Source organism: Grammomys surdaster, unplaced genomic scaffold (genome assembly GCF_004785775.1).
Source record: "Grammomys surdaster isolate TR1022 unplaced genomic scaffold, NIH_TR_1.0 313, whole genome shotgun sequence".
NCBI lineage: Eukaryota > Metazoa > Chordata > Mammalia > Rodentia > Muridae > Grammomys > Grammomys surdaster.
The window spans coordinates 2,834,251-2,854,827 of record NW_021604732.1 but is presented as its reverse complement, the minus strand read 5'-3'; the positions used below and the strand labels follow the sequence as shown (position 1 = coordinate 2,854,827).

General features: G+C 45.4%; 1 protein-coding gene across 1 annotated transcript; it reads right to left on the bottom strand.

Moving 5' to 3' along the window:
- Positions 1 to 1,205: 1,205 nt before the first annotated feature.
- Nipal4 (NIPA like domain containing 4) lies at positions 1,206 to 18,750 on the bottom strand. The gene is made up of 6 exons (XM_028777728.1): positions 18,634 to 18,750; positions 14,236 to 14,475; positions 9,375 to 9,431; positions 7,156 to 7,246; positions 3,973 to 4,133; positions 1,206 to 3,475 (listed from the first exon to the last, which is right to left on the bottom strand). The coding sequence occupies exons 1-6, from the start codon at positions 18,674 to 18,676 to the stop codon at positions 2,847 to 2,849; spliced, it is 1,221 nt and encodes a 406-aa protein (XP_028633561.1). The 5' UTR covers positions 18,677 to 18,750; the 3' UTR covers positions 1,206 to 2,846.
- Positions 18,751 to 20,577: the final 1,827 nt, after the last annotated feature.

The following is a 20,577-nucleotide window of genomic DNA, read 5'->3' as shown; positions in this document are numbered from 1 at the left end:
TTTTTCTCCTTGTTTGTATTTAATTAAAACAAATTGTCATTAGGAAATGCTCTCTGTTTGGACAGTTCTTTTGTGTGTGTACTGTTTCAGTACCCCACTCCCTGGACCACTTAAGACATGGGATGTGAACGTCTCAGAGGTTTCACACAGACCACCAGTCTTCCCAGTAGGCCATGACCTGAACCACAGTGAAGCCCTGGGTTTTCTCATGGCCAGTGGAGAGGGCTGCCTGCTTCGTACCTGTGCTCAAGATTGTCTGGCTTCATTAGGTCTTGGATCACCAAAGGCTTTAATAAACTTTAGATTCTAGAAGGTTCTTCTACACTATTGCCTTTGGGACACAGCTGAGATACTCTGTGACTACCTCTTCACTAAGGGATATGCTTTAATGAAGGGGAGAGACTTAGTGTGGGTCTCTCGGACTTAGTGGATAGGTTCAGAAAGGCCAAGATTGTGTGTACTTAAGATTCCCCAGGACTGTGTGGAGATAGCTCATACTGCTGGTCCTTCACCACCACACTCATTTCCTTCCAGCCTCAGTTTTGAGGTTTTCTAAGATTACAGGAGCTTTACTGTGTAGGTCTGAATGAAAATGGTCCCCCCCCCCAGACTCATAAGAAAAGGCATTAACGGGGGTGTGGCCTTGTTGGAGTGGGTGTGGTCTTGTTAAAGGAAGTGTGTCACTGGAGGTGGGCTTTAAGGTTTCAGAAGCACAAGCCAGGCTCAGTGTCTCATTCTTTCTGATGCTTGTGGAACCAGATGTAGAACTCTGAGCTGCCTCTCCAGCACCATGCCTGCCTGTGTGTTGCCATGCTTCCCTCTATGACAATAATGACGATAATAGACTAGACCTCTGAATAGTAAGCCAGCCCCAATGAAATGTTTTTCTTTATAAAAGTTGCCATGGTTATGGTGTCTCTCACAAAAATAAAACATAAGATAGTCACCTCATTAAACCCTCGCAGAAATGCTAGGGAAGATCATCCTTCATATTTCATATGCTTTCTGCCACATGCCTGGCTCCTAGTAAGGGCATAGCCATTAACAAAGTGAATGGTACTCAGAAATACAGCAACTTTCCCTGCTTGAGTGAGAACAGATCTTGGAAGACACAGGAGGGCTTTGCTTTGGAGATCAGGGACTGGCATGTGAAACAGACCAGTGGAGTTAATTTGCTCGGTGTTCATGGAAGGTCAGGACATTTGTCAAGTAAACACACTCTGAAGTCTTTATTACTGACCCCAGAGCCTATGATCTCGGAACCCTCAGTTTACTACCACTCCCCAAGATCCAATGTGTTGCATTGATTTCAGTCACAGTCGGAAATCCACATTCATTAAAATACTGGGGATTGGAGGTGGAAGGTAGAGGGGGCCCAGAGTGTTGATCTGCCCTAAGAGCTTGTCCAAGGCCAGATACAGTTTGACCTGGGTGTGGTTGTATTTAGGGAATCAGATGTGAACACAGGATGTAGGCAGGGAGCTTGACAGTGCTACCTGAACTGAAGATCAAGTTTCCCCTTTACCACAAACTGGCTCCTAACTTCACTCTCTTATGGTCCTTGTGTCAAGCCTACACTTTCATAGCTGTAAGGAGCTAGGAAGAAAAGGACCCCGTTCTCTCTCTCCAGCTGCTATTCTCTGCCTGTTTCTGGCCAAATGGTGATGTCACCAAAGGTGATCCCAAGAGCAGGTGGAGGAGTCACGGCATGCTGCGTCCATTGTGGGCAGCTAGGTTGTCAATGGAGACAAACTCAGTTCCAGTTGGGCCAACAAGGCTGTGTCAGGCCTGCAGTCCCACTGGGTCACTGGGATTCTAATCCAATTCCACTAGCTACAGCTCAGAAATTTCCCCACACCTTTTTTTGGTCTGGTCCTTGCTTGGGTCTGAGTCAGGCCAAACATTATGTCTAGGATTCCAGAGAGCCCATGAATCCATTCTGACAACCATGACATTGCTTCTAATACTTTCCTCTGCCTCCCTAAATCATATTATGGCCAACTTCTTGATGCAAAAAAAAATTTTCATTCTGCTAAATTCCAGCATGACAGCACACTACTGTTCTCTTCTCAGAGGCTGCTAGGTGAACACGGACTTGAGCAGCAGAGCTGAACTAGGAGGCATCGCCTGCTGTTGGTGCTAAGGTTACAGCCTACATGTATCAGTGACTGGTGTCTTGGGATGGACAGAGAAAGGGAAGGGTAGTGGTGCCTGCCACTGGGGGCACAGACAATAAGATGTGACCTCCAGGCTGGAGTGTGTGGAGAACCGGCCAGTTGAAACTTCCCTGAGATGTCAGGTAGTATTCACAGTAAGCAGGTCAGCTGGGGTCTTGCTTCCGTCTACAAGAAACACCAGGCTACTTGGCATGTGCTATACACCTTGGCATGATGAGGCACACAGATTTCTCTGCAATCCCCCACAAGCTCCATTCCTGGGCCAAGGACTGAGAAGTCTAGCTTGACAGGCTAATTGGTATGAAGAATTTCCTGATGACCGATATCTGAGGGAAGTTCTTCAGCTGGGCTACATTCAGCAGGTCAAATTCTACCAACAACATGGTGGTGTTGAGGGAACCAGGGAGAAGAGGCTCTGGGGACTTGCTGGCTCCAACAGAAACTTGAGGATTTAGTCACCAAGGTTGTATTTCCAGGAAGTCCTGCCACCTACCTTACTGGGTAGGGATTTTTTTTTCTTCTAGGAACAGAAGTGAGGTATAAATGAATATCTCAAAAAAAAAAAAATAGCCCTCGTCAACAGATGTGCTGAAAGTAACCAGGTAGTTGTGAACTTGAGAGGTCAGGCTAGACAACTGGATGCCTCCTGTTACTCATGTACTCCAGGCTTTAAGAATGGATCATAAATACTTTGGGCTTCTGTTGTGGTGATGGTGTGCTGGCAAGTTCTATGTTATCCACAAGGACGTTCTTGTCCTCTAGTTTAATGACCGTGGGCTCTGGGGCAGGAGTTGGAGTCGTGTTTTTGTGTGTGTGGGGTAAGCTGATTTGACTGATGTCCAAATCCTTGAAAGCATGAAGCATGAAAACACCCAGGATGATGGTGACGAAGCCAGACAGGGTGCCCACGATGTCCACAGCAGACATGGTGTACCACTCCTTAAAGAGGACGATGGAGGAAACCACCACCACCGTGGTGAAGAAAACATAGTAGATAGGGAAAACCAACGAGGTGTTGAAAATATCCAGTGCCCTGTTGAGGAAGTTGACCTGGATGATGATGGAAAGTCCCAGGATGAGGGACAAGATGTAGGGGAGGGGGTGCCGCACAACTGGTAAGCCCTGGAAGAAGTTCCGAATGGTGACACCGAGCCCCTTGACGGCAGTAACAGAGAAGGATCCGATCACAGAGCAGATGATGATGTAAATGAGGATATTCCTTTGCCCGTAGCGTGGAGCAACAATGAAGATGAGGATGAGGCAAGACACCACCAGAAGGACAGCAAATACGATGAACCCTTCAGGAAGGATGGGCACAAGTTATTCAGCGAAGGATGCAGATAGTATCCAGGGCCCCGGACTTATAGCCTGACACAGGCGAGTTCTAGTCCCAACCTCAGACCTTTTAGTAACAACTTTTAGTAACTCACACAAGTTACTAAACTCTTAAGACCTTAGTTTCCTCATTTGTTAAAAAAAAAACAAAAAAGGACCAAACAATAGGATTCCTTTTGTCTTGAAGAGCTGTTCTATGAGTTGATGCATCGTCTTGCATAAAATGTTTTTAATAATAAAAATAATGTGTATTTAGAGACATGCCTGGCACATGATGAACAATAGATACTGTGTATTCACATCAATCCAGGAAGCCTTGCTAACAGGTACCATCCAGCTTCCTTTCTGTTGTTCACCTTTTCCTCAAGGGGGCAGCATGAAGATGGCCAGAGCCCAATTAGACAGTCTATACACAATTCATCCCCTTGTGTTTCCTGCAAACCAGGTGCTTGAAGCCTACCTGTGTCTTTCATCTTGGAAGCCATCTCTGCAACAGTAGTGACCTTCTCCTCTTTGGGGGCATGTATGACCATCACTGTGCTGCCAGCCATACAGATCACACAGCCCAGCTTCCCCAGGAGATTCAGGCTCTCTCCCAGGCAGTAGGAGGAAAAGATGGCACTGTATAGGGGGACATGAAAGAGGGGTTGAAAGAGGGTATCTATCCCAGCTCCCTAAAAGACACATGAGGACTGAGTAAACACTTATGGAGAACAACAGTCCAGAACTCACTTCTCTCTGTAGAGGGCTTCCTAGATTCCTTCTGTCTAACCCCACACTTTCAAAAGCAGAAACACATTTCTAGGAGATTGTAATGTATGCTGGAAAAGCAGAAATACAAATAGATCTCTTTTATTTTTGAAATGCAAACCGTCCCCAAACCAAAGGCTGGTTTATTGTCAACTTGACACAAGCTAGAGTCATCTGAGAAGAGGTGACCTCAGCTCAGCAAATGTACCCATCAAACTGGCCTGTAGGCAAGCCTGTGAGGGCATTTTCTTGATTGATATGGTTGAGCAGTGGGCAGTACCATCCCTGGGCAGTCCTGGGGTGTAAAGAAAGCAAACTAGCAAGTTCTGGGGTGTAAAGAAAGCAAACTGAACAAGCCAAGAGGAGCAAGCTTCTAGTTCTAAAGCAAGTTCTTGGCTTTCTTCCATGATGTAGTTTGTAAGCCCAATAAATCCCATTTCGGTAATGGTGTTTCATCATAGCAATAAAAAGCAAACTAAGACAAGCTGAAAGAGCCTTTCAAAGTACTCTTGTCTGACTCCCTATCGACTGAACGCATTGTCCGGCAGTACTGCTAGAAGATGTTTTTCAACCATGGCTTGTGTGCACCTGGTAGCATGGAACAAACCAAACGAGTACATTGCAGGTTCACATTACTCACTCCAAATGCATTTTCTGGCAATTTCTATTCCTTGTTCCATTTCTGTTCCTTGGGTCATAAATTATGAATCTACTTCTCTTTCACTTGCATATGCCAATATAAATCACCACAATGATAATAATAGACACTATGATTTGGGCCTTGTATTTCCTAATAGGTACTGTGTTAAGAGTCAATTTAACAACACCGTGAATTAACATATACCGCTCCCAGTTTACAGATAAGAAAACTGAGCTTTTGAAAGTTTAAATGATTCAGCAAAGTTCTTTGACTGGTAAGTGGCAAAGGCAGGTTTTGAACAATACTTTGATCTTATTACAAAGCTAATGGGTTTTCCTCTATGTTAAAGAGAACTTTTGTGCTTTCTAGAATGTTTCCTAAGTAAGATCCTTCTATCTCCTTGGTGATATGATTTCTGTTCCTTCTGATCTTCTCAGTAAGGGAAACAGAAGGGGAACTGGGCAGGCTGGGGATGAGTCATGAGCTCATTTGCATTATGAAGGCAGCGTTAGTTCACACTAAAAATGAATTGGCTGCTCTGGGACCTAGTAATATCAAAAGGTCTCGGCTTGTAGGCAAACCTGTGGGCCATTTTCTTGACTGATGATTAATGCAGACGGGCTCAGCTCCTGGTGGGTGGTGCCATCCCTGGGTAGGTGGTCCTGGGACTATATGCAAATTGGGCAACACTGGAGTAGCAAGCCTCAACTATTTTACACAGGCATCGCCAAGGAATTGAGAATCCCATACCTCTCAAAACATCCCAGGAGTGAGAATTTGTAAACACATCAGATTTGGGAAGCACTTCTGTGAGCAGTGACACCAGTCAGGCTAGTTGAACACTAAGAATCAGGAGTCTACTTGCTTCACAATTGTAAATGTTGCAAAATTATCACCAAGTTAAAAAAAAAAAAACCCAACACAGAAGAGATTATGGGTGCCAGGTGTGGTTGGGTGGGGTTTACCAGAGCTCCAGAAGTAGTAGTCTCTAAATGAGAGTGTCCTTCAGATGTGTTTTAAGAACCCCCACAGAAGTATCTGTGTTCATAGCTTGGGAGAAATAGGGTGGTAAGAGGCACAAATGCTTAGGTGTAATTATTTTATTGTATTATTGGTTTAGGTTGTTTGGGGATGTTAGCAGTCAAAGCCAGGCATGCGAGGTGAGTACTCTACTCCTGTATTACCAGACCTAACATCTTTAGTTTTTAAAACTGTTGTTTGCAAAGTCTTTACTGAGAGGCAACACAGGATAGCACGGCAGCTAACACCTGGCGCCTGGAATTATACTGCATAGGGTGGATCCTGGCCTGGTAACAGGGTCTTCGTATTGACATACACAAGTAGAAGAAGGTTTGCTCTACCACCCAAGGAAAAGAAATAGGTCAAGAAGTAGAACTTGCTGCAAAGTTACGGTGGCCAAAATAGTTAACCCCTCCGGGTCTTGGGAACAAACGAAAGGATTAAGTGAGTTAGTACACGGCTTACATTCAGATGATTTAATGCGTAGTTTTCCTATGTAAATTGTAGCCATGGTTGCTTGGAGCAAGTTTCTTCTAAATCCATTCACTATGTTGTTCCATTTAGCTCTCTGGGTGTATATCATTAGTATTCTATTTTGCATATGGATGAATTAAGGCTTGACACCGAGACTTATGAATCTATAACTGCTAAGATTTGAGCATGGATTAGTACTTGAGACTGGGAAGATGGCAAGCATGAGGACCTGAGTTCAAATCCCCAGGACACGCCTAAAAATCAGCTGTGCTGCTTTGTGCCTATAATCCTTGTGCTGGGGAGGCAGAGACCAGAGGATTCCTGAACTTATTGGCTGACCAGCCTAACCAATTAATTGGTGAGCTCTTGAATAGCCAATTGGTGAGCTCCAGGCAGTCAGAGACATTGTGAAAAACTAAGGTAGAAACTAAGGAAGAGACAATGAACTCTGCCCTCTGCCTTCTGCCCCCCACAGACAGCTTACACAGAGGTATATACATATATATGCACATGCGTCTGTACACACGATACATATTCATATATACATATTCTACATACACACTATAAACAACAGAACACTGGGACTCATGGTCTTAGTTCACTGAGGGAATACTGAGGTCCATGGCAGCCATCAGTCCTAGGGCCTGGAGCTCTGAATAACATGTTCCTTCTTTCCAGCTGCTCCCACTTTGGTAAATTCATGTCTTAACAAAATGAAAACAGATACGAGCCAGCGGTGTCAAAAGAGGATATAGTGACCTTATAAGGACGCTCAGTGCTCCCAGCGGTGTGACAACTGTCGCAGGTGCAAATGCATAGGCCCCGAAGTTGGCAACTTCTCCAGCAGACACTAGGAAATTAGAGGGGAAAAGAGGCCTGTGTGACTCCAAGGTACCACGTCCATTCCAGATGAATCTGGGCAGAGATGGCGTCGGTCAGTTCAACTGTACCTAAAACCCAAGACCAGCACTCCGTAAGATCCCATCCGGATGCTGTCTCCTTGGAGACAAGGTCAGACCAATACTTTGTGTTCTCCCACTGTACTGTAAAGGTGGCAAGGCCCAGGTCCTGAGCTCACAGTGATCTGAGAAGCTGCCATGTTTTGCCACTTTAGCTTTCATACTCTGTTAAGTATTTATCTTAGGCTGACATGTTTTCATCTCTATCTTTAAAGGAAGTTCTAGAAAACCAGTTATTAAATAAATAAATAGATGCAGTTACGAATTCTTTGAGTACCACTTGGTCCATGAGCTATTCTCTACAAGGGGAACTGTGCACAGTTGTGCTGATTAGTTGTTTTGTTGTTTTAGTCAATTTGGCATAAGCTGCTCTCATCTGAGAAGGAGAGTGACCCAACCTGGCCCAGAGGCAAGCCCATGGGGACATTCTTTTGGTTGCACATTTTAGCAAGTGATTTATAAGAACACAAAGTGAATGAGCTAAGAGAAGTAAGCCAATAGACAGCACTCCTCTGTGGCCTCCGCTACAGTTGTTGTTTGAGTTCCTCCCTTGGCTTCCCTCTGTGATGGACAGAACCTAAAGTAACTTTACAGAAACCAGTGAGTAAACTGAACCCTTACCTCCTGGAGTTGCTCTGGGTCAGTGTTCTATCACAGCAAGAAAAAACAAAGACATAGTCTAAGCAGGAGGCTTAGAAATGGCTGAACCATCAGGAATCCAAAAATCTGAGTCTCTAGTTTGCCCTTGCCTACAGAACCTTTTCTATCTCTTTTCTGAAGACCACAGCCAGGGTATCCTATGTGAAGGCAATGGTGTGTTGGATAGCTCTGCCCAAGGTAAGGATCAAACCCTACTTGTAAGATTATTGGTGTTGATTTCTATCTAAAAGAGTTAGGCTTTGGGGACTAAGAAGATGGCTCAGTGGTTAAGGTCACTTGCTGTGCAAGCAAAAAGACCTGAGTTCAAATCCTCAGTACCCATGTAAGACCCACTCATGGCCGAGTGTGTCTTTATCTCCAGCATGGTGGGGCAGAGACAAACCTATTGGCCAGCCAGCCTAGTAACAGTGGTGAACCTCAGGTACAGTGAGAAACCCTGTTCCAAAAACTAAATCGGAAAGCATTAGGGGAAGACATCTTCCATCTTCCTCTGGTCTTTGTATGTATGTGCATGGGCAAGAACATCCTCTCCCACTATATGCGTGCATCACACACACACACCACCACCACCATCATCTTTATCATCATCATCACAATAATAATATAAATAAATAATAAATATTATTATTATATAATAAATATTATTATTATAAATTATTTTTTTTAAAATAATTAGGCTTTGATAGCCAGAAAGGGTAGGTAGACATTGGGAGCAATGTGAGAGTGTACAAATCTAGACGAGGTAGCAGAATGTCCATGTTCAAAGTGAGTCAAGCTCTTAATTGCATGGAATAGGGAAGTTACCTTAGGTTCCCAAAGTCTACCAGATGGAGGCCCAAGACTATGGCCAAAAGAAAGTGCTAGCCGCATCCTAATACTTTCAGTGGCAGCTAAAAGAACACACTTGTACTCATTGAAAAAAGAAGAAGAAAACAAAAGAAACAGGGTTTCCTATATCCCAGCCTGGCCTTGATTGAACTTGCTTTGTAATTGAGGGTGATTTTGAACTTCTGCTCCTTCTTCCTCCACCTCTGGAGTGCTGGGACTACAGACACGTTTGCCATGTCTGTTTTAGGTGGTGCTCTGGCTTTGTGCATGCTAGGCAGGTGCTCTCCCACACGAGCTCCATCCCAAGCCTCTGCACCTGTATCATTATCTCCAAAGAAGGGGCCTTATCTTGGGCTGAGAAAAGTGATCACTCAGAGTAAGATGTCTGCAGGGGCAAGATTTTTCCAAGGAAGTTGGCCTTGGGCTCCCGGTGTCTATAACAGAGACAGGACCATTTCATCTGCCCTCCCCTTCATCTCCATCCCAGCTATCAGTAGATCACTGTTCTTAGTAGAGAAAGAAGCCACTTACTGGTAGCAAATCCAGCCCACCACATTGGGTCCTTCAGGTAGCCGTAGCCTCCATTCACTGTAGAAGGGAAGAGACGCAAAGTTAGAAGTTGGTGACAGATTGTGGGGTTCTGCCTTGACTCCCTCAACTGTTCCCCAGAGCTTGCCTTTTAGTGTTTATATCCAGTGGCCCTATTTTATATCTGTTGTTTGGACTTGTCTTTTGAATCCAGCTGCGTGTCTAACTACTCATTCAGCATCTGTCACATCTTTTATAGATACCCAAGTCTCTACCCTAAACATGATTCTTGACACTCGTTGTACCTCTGCTCTTTGCTATATGAAACTTAGTAAATGACATGTGTAGGAAGCAGAGACCCTTTTTCCCCCTCCTCCTGCATCTAGTCTGTGTGGCTGATTCTGTCACCAAAAAGCATGCCACCACCACTTCCTACTCCATCACATCTGGCCAGGAGAAGCAATGGCTTTGTTATGAGATACTATGACTCTATACTTCTTCCGGTAGCAACTAGCTTCTTGCATGGTAGCTAGTGATTTTGAAAAGTACAAATTGTACCACTTTTCTCCATATAGCTACCCAGTGTCTTCTACTTACTCTTAAGATAAAGCCCTGACCCTTATGGAGACGAGCAGAGGCTTTGTCCTGTCCACCTCCGCAAACACTCCTGCTATACTTTCATATTCAAGAATGATTAGCTCTTTCCTGACCCAAGCTCTTCACCTGTGTGTCTCCCTGTGTGCAGAATGCTCTCCTCCAGTGTTTGAATTCACACTCACAATGGAGGTCTCTGCCGCTTCCCAGAGGTGCCCAGTCTGGCCTCTAACTACTATTGTTTCTCCTTGAGGTGGCCATTCCCCCTCACGTTTCTTATCATGTAAGATAGCAGCTCATCTGCTTATCATCTGCTGTTTTCCTGCATCACAGCAGAAACATCAAGAACTGGGTGTGCTTTGTTTAGCGCCCACAGCTTAGCCAGTGCTCAACTGTGTGAGTAACCATGACAAGGACAATGGCAGTGGAAAGACCTGAGAGAGAGGTTGCTATTCTTTTTTTTTTTTTTTTTTTTTTTTTTTTTTTTTGGTTTTTCGAGACAGGGTTTCTCTGTGTAGCCCTGGCTATCCTGGAACTCACTATGTAGACCAGGCTGGCCTCGAACTCAGAAATCCACCTGCCTCTGCCCCCCAAGTGCTGGGATTAAAGGCGTGTGCCACCACCGCCTGGCGAGGTTGCTATTCTTAAATACTGATTTTTCTAAACACAAATTCTTTTGCTTTTATCAGTTCCATAAAAGGATTACTCCCCCTGCCATGTTAAATTAATTTTATCCTAGGATCTGTACACTCAGAAGACAGTGAGACAGTAGATTGGAGCAGGGAAGACCCTAGGGAAGCTATCTTTCTGTGTGGTTGGTCAAGCACACTTGCTCTGTTCTCCAATGAGCATAAGCAGACATTTTTCTCAAGGTCACTAGTCTGCCAAACACTTGTATAGAGTGAATGAAGGGCAGTAATGACCCTTGCTGCAAATGTATCTCGAATCTCCTGATTTTCTTATTTTCTTCTTTTCCTCCTTGAAACACAGTCTCCTGCATCTAGGCTGGCCTAGATCTCCATATGTAGCCAAGGATAACCCTGAATCTCTGATCCTCCTGCTTCTACTTCTCGAGTACTTAGATTATGGGCATGTACCAGTCTTGTTTTTATGTGATGCTGAGATGGTACCCAGGCCCTTGTACAAGCCAGGTTATCACTCTGCCAACTGAGCTATATCCCAAGCCCAGTTCTCTAAATTGGAATACACCATGGGCCTAGCTAGATCCACCTGCTTAGGTAACGCTGATCTAGGTACTAGAGCTAAGGACACAGCTCTTTCTAAAAATGTTACAGCCAAGCACCCCTGGTCTAAAACTCTCTAAAGTAAAATGCCTCAAAAATCCCAATCTGTTTGAATGCTAACATAGCACCTGAGATAGAAAATCCTATTGCATTAAATCATTTTCATGCATAAGGTTATTAACCATCAATGTAAAATCACCTTTGGTTCTTTGTAAAAGGTATACAGGGGACATAAGGAGTTTTACTTTCAGACTTGAGTCCCATCCTTAAGGTATCCTCATGCATATGCAAAATACTCCTAAATATGAATAACAAATCTGATACCCCAACACTTTTGTTTCTGAGCATTTTACATAAGACACGTTCACCTTGTACATGACACTATTCAGACATGATTCATCTCCTTCCTTTTTATTTCTCAAAGGTGATGATCCAACCCAGAACCTTGCACACACTAAACAAGCATTCTCCCACTGAACTGTTGAGTCCCTCTCCCCCTCTCATTTCTTAACAGGGGAGGTAGGGAACTATGTAGGTGTGATGGCTATCCCTGGTTTCCAACTTGACTACATCTGGAATGAACTACAATCCAGAAATGGAGGGCACACCTGTGATCCAGATCTTGAGGCTGAAAGACAGAGGCTTTTGATCCAGATCTTGACATGGGATGACACACGCTTTTGATCCAGATCTTGAGGTGTAGTGGCCAGGAAACTTTTAGACCCAGGCAAGACAGTACATGCCTTTAATCCCTGAAGACAGAGGCAAGCAGATCTCTGATTTCAAGGCCAGCCCAGGACAGAGCAAGTTCCAAGTCCAGGGATGGTGGCACACACCTTTAATCTGGGCCATACCTTCTGCTGGAGGCCTACATAAGGATAATGGAAAAAGGAAGGGTTCACTCTTCTTCACCTACTCTCATTTACTTGCCAGCATATCTGTTGGAACCTTCTTCAGGATTCTAGCTTATACAGAAGGCCAGCCAAGACACCTAGCCTTGTAGGGCTGAGAAACTACTAAATTCTTGGACTTCCAATTTACAGCTGCCCATTGTTAGGTTAGTTGGACTGCAAACTGTAAATCATTCTAATAAAGTCCCTTAATATAGAGAAACATTCCATAAGTTCTGTGACTCTAGAGAACCTTGACAGTAGTTTAGAGAAATCATATGTATGAACTCACTATGTAATGGAGGCTGGCTTTGGCCTCATGATCCTTCCCACTCCATCTCTGTTGGGATGGTATTATGCTGGTTAGTGTTTTGTCAACTTGACATGCTAGAGTGATCTGGGAACAGGGACCTTCAGTATTGGTCTCTGCCTCAAATTGGTCTGTATGCAAGTCTGTGGAGCATTTCTTGATTGATGTTTGATGGGGGAGCCCAGCCACTGTAGCTGATACCATTTCTGGGAAGGTAGTCCTGTGTTGTCTAAAAAGAAAACATGCTGAGCTAACCATGATGTGCAAGCCAGTAAGTAGCCTGTCCTATGGCCTCTGCTTCAGTTCCTGCCTGATTGCCCTTCATGGATGGACTGTTTCCTCCCACGAGCTGCTTTTGCTCATAGTGTGTTTTTATCATGACAATAAAATACAAACTAGGATAATGCACCACCACACCTGCCAAACTAGTGCTATCCTTTGTCTGTTTTATAGATGAGGAAATTGGAGTATATAAAAACACATTTCTTGCCTAAGACCCCACTAACAACAATCAAGAAAGCAGAAAGGTAATTGGAACGGTCTGCATCTGTAAAGCACAGTGTCTCATGGGAAAGAGGCGATGAACAGGTCTAAACAAGAACAGGTCATCTTCCCCAAACCTGTTTCTCCCTCTATATTCATTGCAGAATACCATGCCATCATCTCCCAGTTTCTCAAGTCAGAAACCTGAGTCACATACTTCTACCCTCCCCTGGGAGGCAGAGAACATCAAAGCAGGTGAGTTCCACCTCCCCAAACTATGTCTGGAATCTACAGCATCTCCAGCCCCACTGCCCTACTTCCATCTGCTTGTCCATGGTAATAATACCCTCCCACATCTTCTACTCCAGGATTCTAATCCAGTCTCTCCCCAGCAACCAGGGATCCTTTGCAAATCATGAACGTGATCCGTTCCCACTTCAAATGAGACTCAAACTCTGTAGCCAAGTCTACATGACCCTGTTGAGCTGGCTCATCTGCCCCTGCACTCTCAGGCCATCCTGAGCTGCCTTCCGTTTCACATCCAGCTAGGTCTCACCTATCCCCTTTCCCTGCTGGCTCATCATCATTCAGGTCTCATAAGAATCAACTTTTATAGAAAACTTTCCTTCTGTACCCAGATCTGAGCTTTACATATTCTAAAATACGCCCATAGCAACCTGTATTTCTCCCCGCCCCCATTAAGGTACTCAGCACACCACAGGATGATTTCCTGTCGGCTGTCTGTCTCTCTCACTTGATCAGATGTACCGCAGGAGTCTGTGTCCCAAGGTCTCACACTGCACCCTAGTACACGGTGAGCAAGCAATGAATGATATGAGTTCAACAAATGATATGAATTCCTTTATGTGTGATTTCCTTTCCTGGGGATTGTCTCAGAGAATCACGCCCAGTCTTCCATATGAGCATGACTTGGCACTTGTGCCGCTGTTCGGCTGGATGTGCACGGGCTCCTGAGAGTCTGGCCTGGTGTGGGCTGGGGCGTTTGTGATTCCCATTTCACAGGAGAAGGTGTGACTTTCCAGTAGGGCTGGCTGGTAAGAGTCTAAGCTAAGGTTAAGCCTGGAGTGTCTGAGTCTCCTGTCTGATCCTGAAGCTTCTCTCTCTTTACCCTAAAGTATACATCATGGAATTCTCAGGAAATACTGGATTGTAAAGGAAGGCTTCCAGCTATCTATCGGCAGTGAGGATTCTCAGTGGGGGTTGACAATGAGCCTCCAGGGCCCATCAAAGGCCCCATCCTCAGATTATAGCTTAGGTCTCTGTAAACAAAAGTCATCCACCCGGATGCCCCTCACTCATCTCCTCCAGCCTGGGGAGCCTACCTGCTCTTGTGGCCCCTGTGGCTACAAGCCGAATGAGGCCTTTCTTCTTAAGGATGACACTGGTGCCAATGAGGAAGCAGGAGAGGAAGGCGAGGCCCACACCGATGTAGAAGCCATACTTCTTCCTGACCTTCTCTTGCCAGGTGATCAAGGTGGCATTGTTGGGTTCTTCAGGGCTGATGCCTCTCACAATCTGACAGAGGACCTCTTGAGAGGAGCAGTAGAGGCTGACTATGGAACCTGGAGGGAAGAGCATGTTAAAAGCCACTCTGAGGGTGAGAGCATGGTTTAAAGATGCTGGGATAGACCTCTGACTTGGATTTCAAGTTTCCACTGCTCCAAAGCTCCACCCAAACACCAGACCAGAATGAAAAAAAAATAATATATATTTCCAATTCTCTATGCTTTTAGCTGTTTTATCACCAAGGACATCATTTGCATGAACTTAGCAAATATTAGGACCTCCTGTCAAATAGGTGACTTTTTAAAATCCCCATTCCACAGACAAAGAAATGGAGTGTGTCTACTTGCTCAAGGACACAAAGATTGTGATTGGTTTTAATGTCAGCGTTCAGTGAATTCCCTGGAGGGGATGGAGGGAGATTCACCTGAGGTTTGTTTGTTTGTTTGTTTTAACTGATGGGGGAATTCCATCTCAAAAGTAGGCAGCACCTTCAGGTCTTAGCCCGGGTAAAAAAGAGAGCACAGCGGAAGGAAGATTACTGGCCTTTTGCTCACTCTGCCTTCCCTCTTGCTTCGAGCTAATTTACCCCGTTTCTCCTATAGCAGATTCCTTCCCAGGTGACAGACAGAACCAACATTTCTGAGATTCTCTCATACACTGAGGACCAGTTGTTCTGCAGGAACCCTCCTGGATTTGAGCAGCAGACTGGGACAGCTGAGGTCTCAATGGACAAAGCAACTAGCAGGTTCTTAGGCTCTCCAGAGTAAGACAGTCAGTGTGGAAGTGCCTAGCCTCAAGGACCAAGTAACTACCCAGTTCTTAACCCCAGAGGAGCGATATAACTTGTTACTACTACAATACAAGCTCATTCCAAAAATTCTTTTAATATACATTCACTCTATAGGAGCAGTTGTTCTAGGAAACCTTGACTAATACACATTGTCTGGCTTCAAAATTCCAACCTGTGGTACTGATGCCTCCCACATCACGTAGGGGCCCAGCTAAACTCTCAGCCATTGTCCCATCCTCAAGGATGCCCTCTCAACATCTGGGCTTTTGCTCTCCAGTAACTCATAGGCTCTCTCAGGGGCTTTTTCACCTTCATACCAGCTCTAGCTGGAGTGGGAATGTCACCCCGAAGAGAGTCCACCCAAGACCCTGGTCAACCTGCTGAGGAGTGAGTTTCCCATGGTTGGGACCTCTCCATTCCAGGCTGTGGACCCTTTCAGGGCACAACTGGATTAGTGTTCCCAAAGTCCCATACAGAACTGTCTTCTCATCTGATTCTTTCCTCAAGTCCCAAAGCCAGCTTCCCACCTGTCTCTCTGGCACAGACACCAAGGGCAGTCTTGGGAACAAAGGACAGATCCTCAGTGGCACACAAAGTTATACACATCCTGTGAAACATGAGAAGGCATAACCAAGACTCTACCAGCTACCATGCACAGGGCCCCTGTTCTAGAGTTTACCTCGAGGACTCTTAACAGACATTCAGTGAAGCAGTCACAGTGACCATTTCCAGGCCCTTAGTAGAAGAAAGTGAGTTCAATCATCTTCCTAAGGGGATATTGTAATAAAAGTGTGTCTATGGCCATAACCACTCTGATTTTGTCTGACCTATAATAAAGGTGAAGCCAAAAGTAGACCCATGCCCATGTGCTAGCTGAGTCTATGCTTAGAACCACCGTACTCTCTGATAAACAGTTTGCCCTCAGGGCGGGAATACGGAGGATATATCCATCTTCATTTCAGGCTATACATCAAGAACTGACTATTGCAAACAGTCAAAAAATGGGGTGCTTTCCAGGAGCATTGAGAGTTGGGATTGTGAGATTGCACTGGAAGCTCAGAAGGTCAGCTTATCTCTCTGGTCCTGCCAGTCTTGGGGCAGCAGCAGTCGGATCACTCTGACAGACCTGCCCCTGAAATTCCTCAGTTTGCTCAGTTACCAAAATCATGTTTGCTACTGGCCTTTTGGCCTGTTTCAGCTCTAGTGTATATTACAAAGGTCTAGACCTCAGTGCCAAAGACCTAAGCCTAGAACATGTCCCTTTCAGACCATGGCGGAGCCCTTTAGGAAACCCAGCTGGTCTTGGATGCAGCTCTGTAGCAGATGTATCTCAATGGTAGAGCACTAGCCTGGGACGAGCAATGCTGTAAGTTCCAACCCAGGTACCAGAAGAAGGAAGAGGAGGCATTCATTAGAAAATAATGAAGGGCAGGAAGGGCAGTGGAAAGCAGAAGGGAAGCAAATATGAGCAAGGCACAATTATTTATGTGTACAGAATTGTCATAGCGAGACCCTCCACTCTGTTTGCTAAGTTTTAAGAAAAGCAATACAATTGAAAATAAAATCAAAACAAAACAGCCCGTCTGATCCTCGTATTTTCTGCTGGGGAAACTGGGGTCCCATAAAGAGAACAGATTTGCTGGAGTTGGGAGTGAAATCCAGCAGGGGATGTGTGTGTGTCTTTTGCTATGAGACAAGAAGTCATTATCTCAGGCTGATCTGACTGGTTCTGCACTGCTCGCTCCTGCTCCACCAGCTCAGAGAATCCTTGCCTATGAGCCTCATCTGGGGAGTTCCCTGCACCCAGGAAATGCAGGCAGTAAAATCAGCTCCCTCACCTTTCCCCTGCTTCTTCCAGTCTCACTGCTAGTGGGAGGAGCCAGAGGGCTCACCTCAGCCCATCCCCCTAAGCTCAGCACATCCGTGGAAGTCAAGTTCTCACAGTACAGTGAAGCTATAACCAGAGAGCTGATAGCCAAGGGAACTTGATTCATATTGAGTGCACATCAGAAAAATGGGTACCAGGCTGATAATCCTTGTCTTTTTCTCTAGAATGTTCTAGAACTGGGGATCTCTGCTGCCTTGGGATAAGGAGTGATGCTTAAAATGGCCTGCCTGGTTGCTCAGGAGACTGAGGTTCAGTCAATACCTAAGAGTTGACTTCAAGCTATTCGCTGAAGAAAAGCAGAAGTTAGGGACTCAGCACCACTCAGGCTGTGTCCAAGACAGGATAAAAGCAGAGAAAAGTTCCAGGCGAAACAGAGAACAGCAGCCACATAGGCTCAGGAGTCTGAATCCAGGAGGTTGGTTCACATTCCCCACTGTGGTACCTGCACCAAATTACTAGGCCTGCCAGAGCCTCTGTTTCTACATCTCTAGAATGGACATAGTGAAATCACAGCTATAAGCTCTGGGGATGAAGGCCAGTGTTAGCATGCCTTCCTAGCATGTACAAGGCCCTGGGTTCAGTTTTCAACATTGCAAAAAAGAAAAGAGACAGAAAAAAAGAACACAAAGGAAAAGAACAGACCCCCCCCCCACAAAAAAAAACCCAAAAAACAAAACAACAAAACGTTTTTAAAACATAGGCTTAAGACTGAGGGGAAAAGCCTCTTGCTCCTGAGTTACATAAAAGCAGGAGCAGAGAACTCACTTCTGACCTCCATAGCCTCAAGATGTCACTTGTGCCCATAAATACACATCATGCATCACACACACACACAGGCATACACATAGACATATGCACACTAGTAATAAATAAATTTAAAAATAAAATGGAGGCCCAGTGACACAGACTTGCATTTCCTGGCTGAAGGGACTGAAGCAGGAGGATCACACATTTTAAGCTATTCTGGACAATTAAGCAAGTTTTTGTCTAAATACTAAATAAATAAATAAATAAATATGCCTTCATACTAGAGTTTGTTTCTGGGATTAAATGGGATAGTTCAGGGAAGGACTAAGGTCTACATAGTTAAGAATATTCCAGAAAAAACTAAGGATATTGCCTGAGCACTGTCCGAGGTTCTTTCTCTCCCTTTTCAAAATGTGCTGTGTGGCTTTGGGATGGGGAGCCTCTCTGTTCCTCTACTCTCTGGTGTAGGTAATAGAAAGGTATCTGAGCTAGCCTGTAGCAAGCCAACTCTACTCCTGAGTTCTCTATCCCACCCCTTTCACAGGCCACCTGCCCCAGTATGCTGTTTTTCTTTTCAGTTGCTTCAGCTTCCTGCAGCTGCCACTGGGGAGGTGACATCTCTACCAGACCCGGAACTTCAGGACAGTTTGGGAAGCCAGTGGGAATATGATGCTGACCTCCCCTTTCCCAGCTTTGCGGACCCAGCAGATGAGGAAGAGGTGGCGAGGATAGTGGGGACAAGGTGAGAAGCGCAGCTCCCGCCCAGGTCCCCCGCACAGCCGCACGCACCGTTCTCGCAGCTGCCGTTGGCGTTGGCGACCCGCAGCTCCATGGGGACCTGGGCTGATGGCGCCCGAGGTCCGCGGCTCCCGGGAAGGTTGCCGCGACTTGTCCCAGCGTGGCTCAGGCACGGGAAGCAGCTGGGGTCCCGTGCCAGGGGTGGGGAGACTGACGCGCGCCCCGAAGGGGAGGGTCCTCGGGGAGGAGTCACCCTGTGCCTTGGGCAATACTGGGCACTGAGGAATTAACTCTGGGGCAGGGGCTCATGCCCTTCTGAGGTGCGACTGCAGCTGGGTGCCAGCCACCGAGTCATCGGCCCGTGCCAGGGGCAAGAGAGAGGGGGCGGGTTCCCCGGCCCCGCCTCTCCGGGATGCCAGCACCCACATGTAGCTTCCTCAGTAGCAGAGTTGATACACTCCGGGATGGCACAGGGGAAGCCACTTTGGGAGGTGGAAGTGTCAAAACTCTGAGAATTGGGTTCCTCCTTTCCTTCCTTTATCCCCCTGGTCTATTTGTCACTGTCTAACTTAGAGGTCTGATCTGTGCTGGGCACTGTGGGTGACAGGAACCCTTAAATGTTCAGTACACATGTGTGTCTCATGAATGGATGATGGCAGGGGATTGGTAGGCTGAATGGAAGAAGGAAATGAAGTAATTGATGGTCCAAATGAATCAGGCTATTCTGTTCTCACATAGTTCTTGGAGAAACAAATCTTAATCATTTAGAAGCAGATATTTTCCAAAATCACCTTTTATAAATTTTACACATATACAGCAATAAAATTATATAAGCATACCTGTTTACATAATAAAAGTTGTGATTGAATGTATATGTGTAGGAGTGATGGCATATATATATACATATACATATATATATATGTGTGTGTGTGTGTGTGTGTGTATATATATATTTATACATACACATAAAATGATGGAACGTATACATGTCTGCTAATATGTGGAATGTATGGGTTTATTAGTTAGCTTGTTTATGGTACTTACTTCATAATGTACATACATATAAAGTCATCACATTGTATACCTTAAAGACATGCAGCTTTCTTATACATGTTTGTGTGTGTGTATGTGAGTGTGCAAATCACGACACTCATGAGGAAGTCAGAGGACAACTCCCTTTCCACCATGTCCCTAGGGACCCAACCCAGGTTAGCAGGCTTGTGCCGTTACTCACTGAACCATCTCAGCAGTCCTGCATTTTTTATTTGTCAAAAAATACCTCAACATGGCTATAATAATGATGGTGGTGATGATACTGATAAAAATAAAATCAAGGAAGGTATTGACTGAGTCAGAAGGACCCTGACCTGAGTCATGGAACCACTGTGAAGTGCTTGTTAGCAGCCGGGCAGAGTTCCAAGTCCTGACCAAATCCGGCTTGTTTAACCCCATGTCCACCATACAGGGCACATACCTTTATTATCTACAGAGAGCACACTGAGCATAGTGAACAGGTAACTTGTCCTGCATCTCAGCTAGGAACAAGAAGAACCAGGATGGAGCCCACAAGGGTTCACAGAGACTGAACCAGGGAGCCTTCGTGGGACCAACCTAGGCCATCTGCACATATGTAAATGGTTGTACATCTTGGTCTTCATGTGGGAATCCTAACAGCGAGGGAAGAGGCTGTCTCTGACTCTGTTGCCTGCCTTTGGGACCCTGTCCTCCTACTGGGCTGCTCATCTAGCCTCAATAGGAGAGGATGCACCTAGTCTGACTACTACTTGATATGCCAAGGACAGTTGGTATCCATGGGAGACCTTCCATTTTCTGAGGAGAAGGGGAGGATAGGGGGATGGTGGGAAAGTGGGAATGAAGGACCAGGAGGAGAGGAGGGAGAGAAAACTGCAGTCAGAATGTAAATTAATTAATAATTAGTTAATTGCTTGAGAGAGAAAGAGAGAAAGAGAGAGAGAGAGAGAGAGAGAGAGGGAG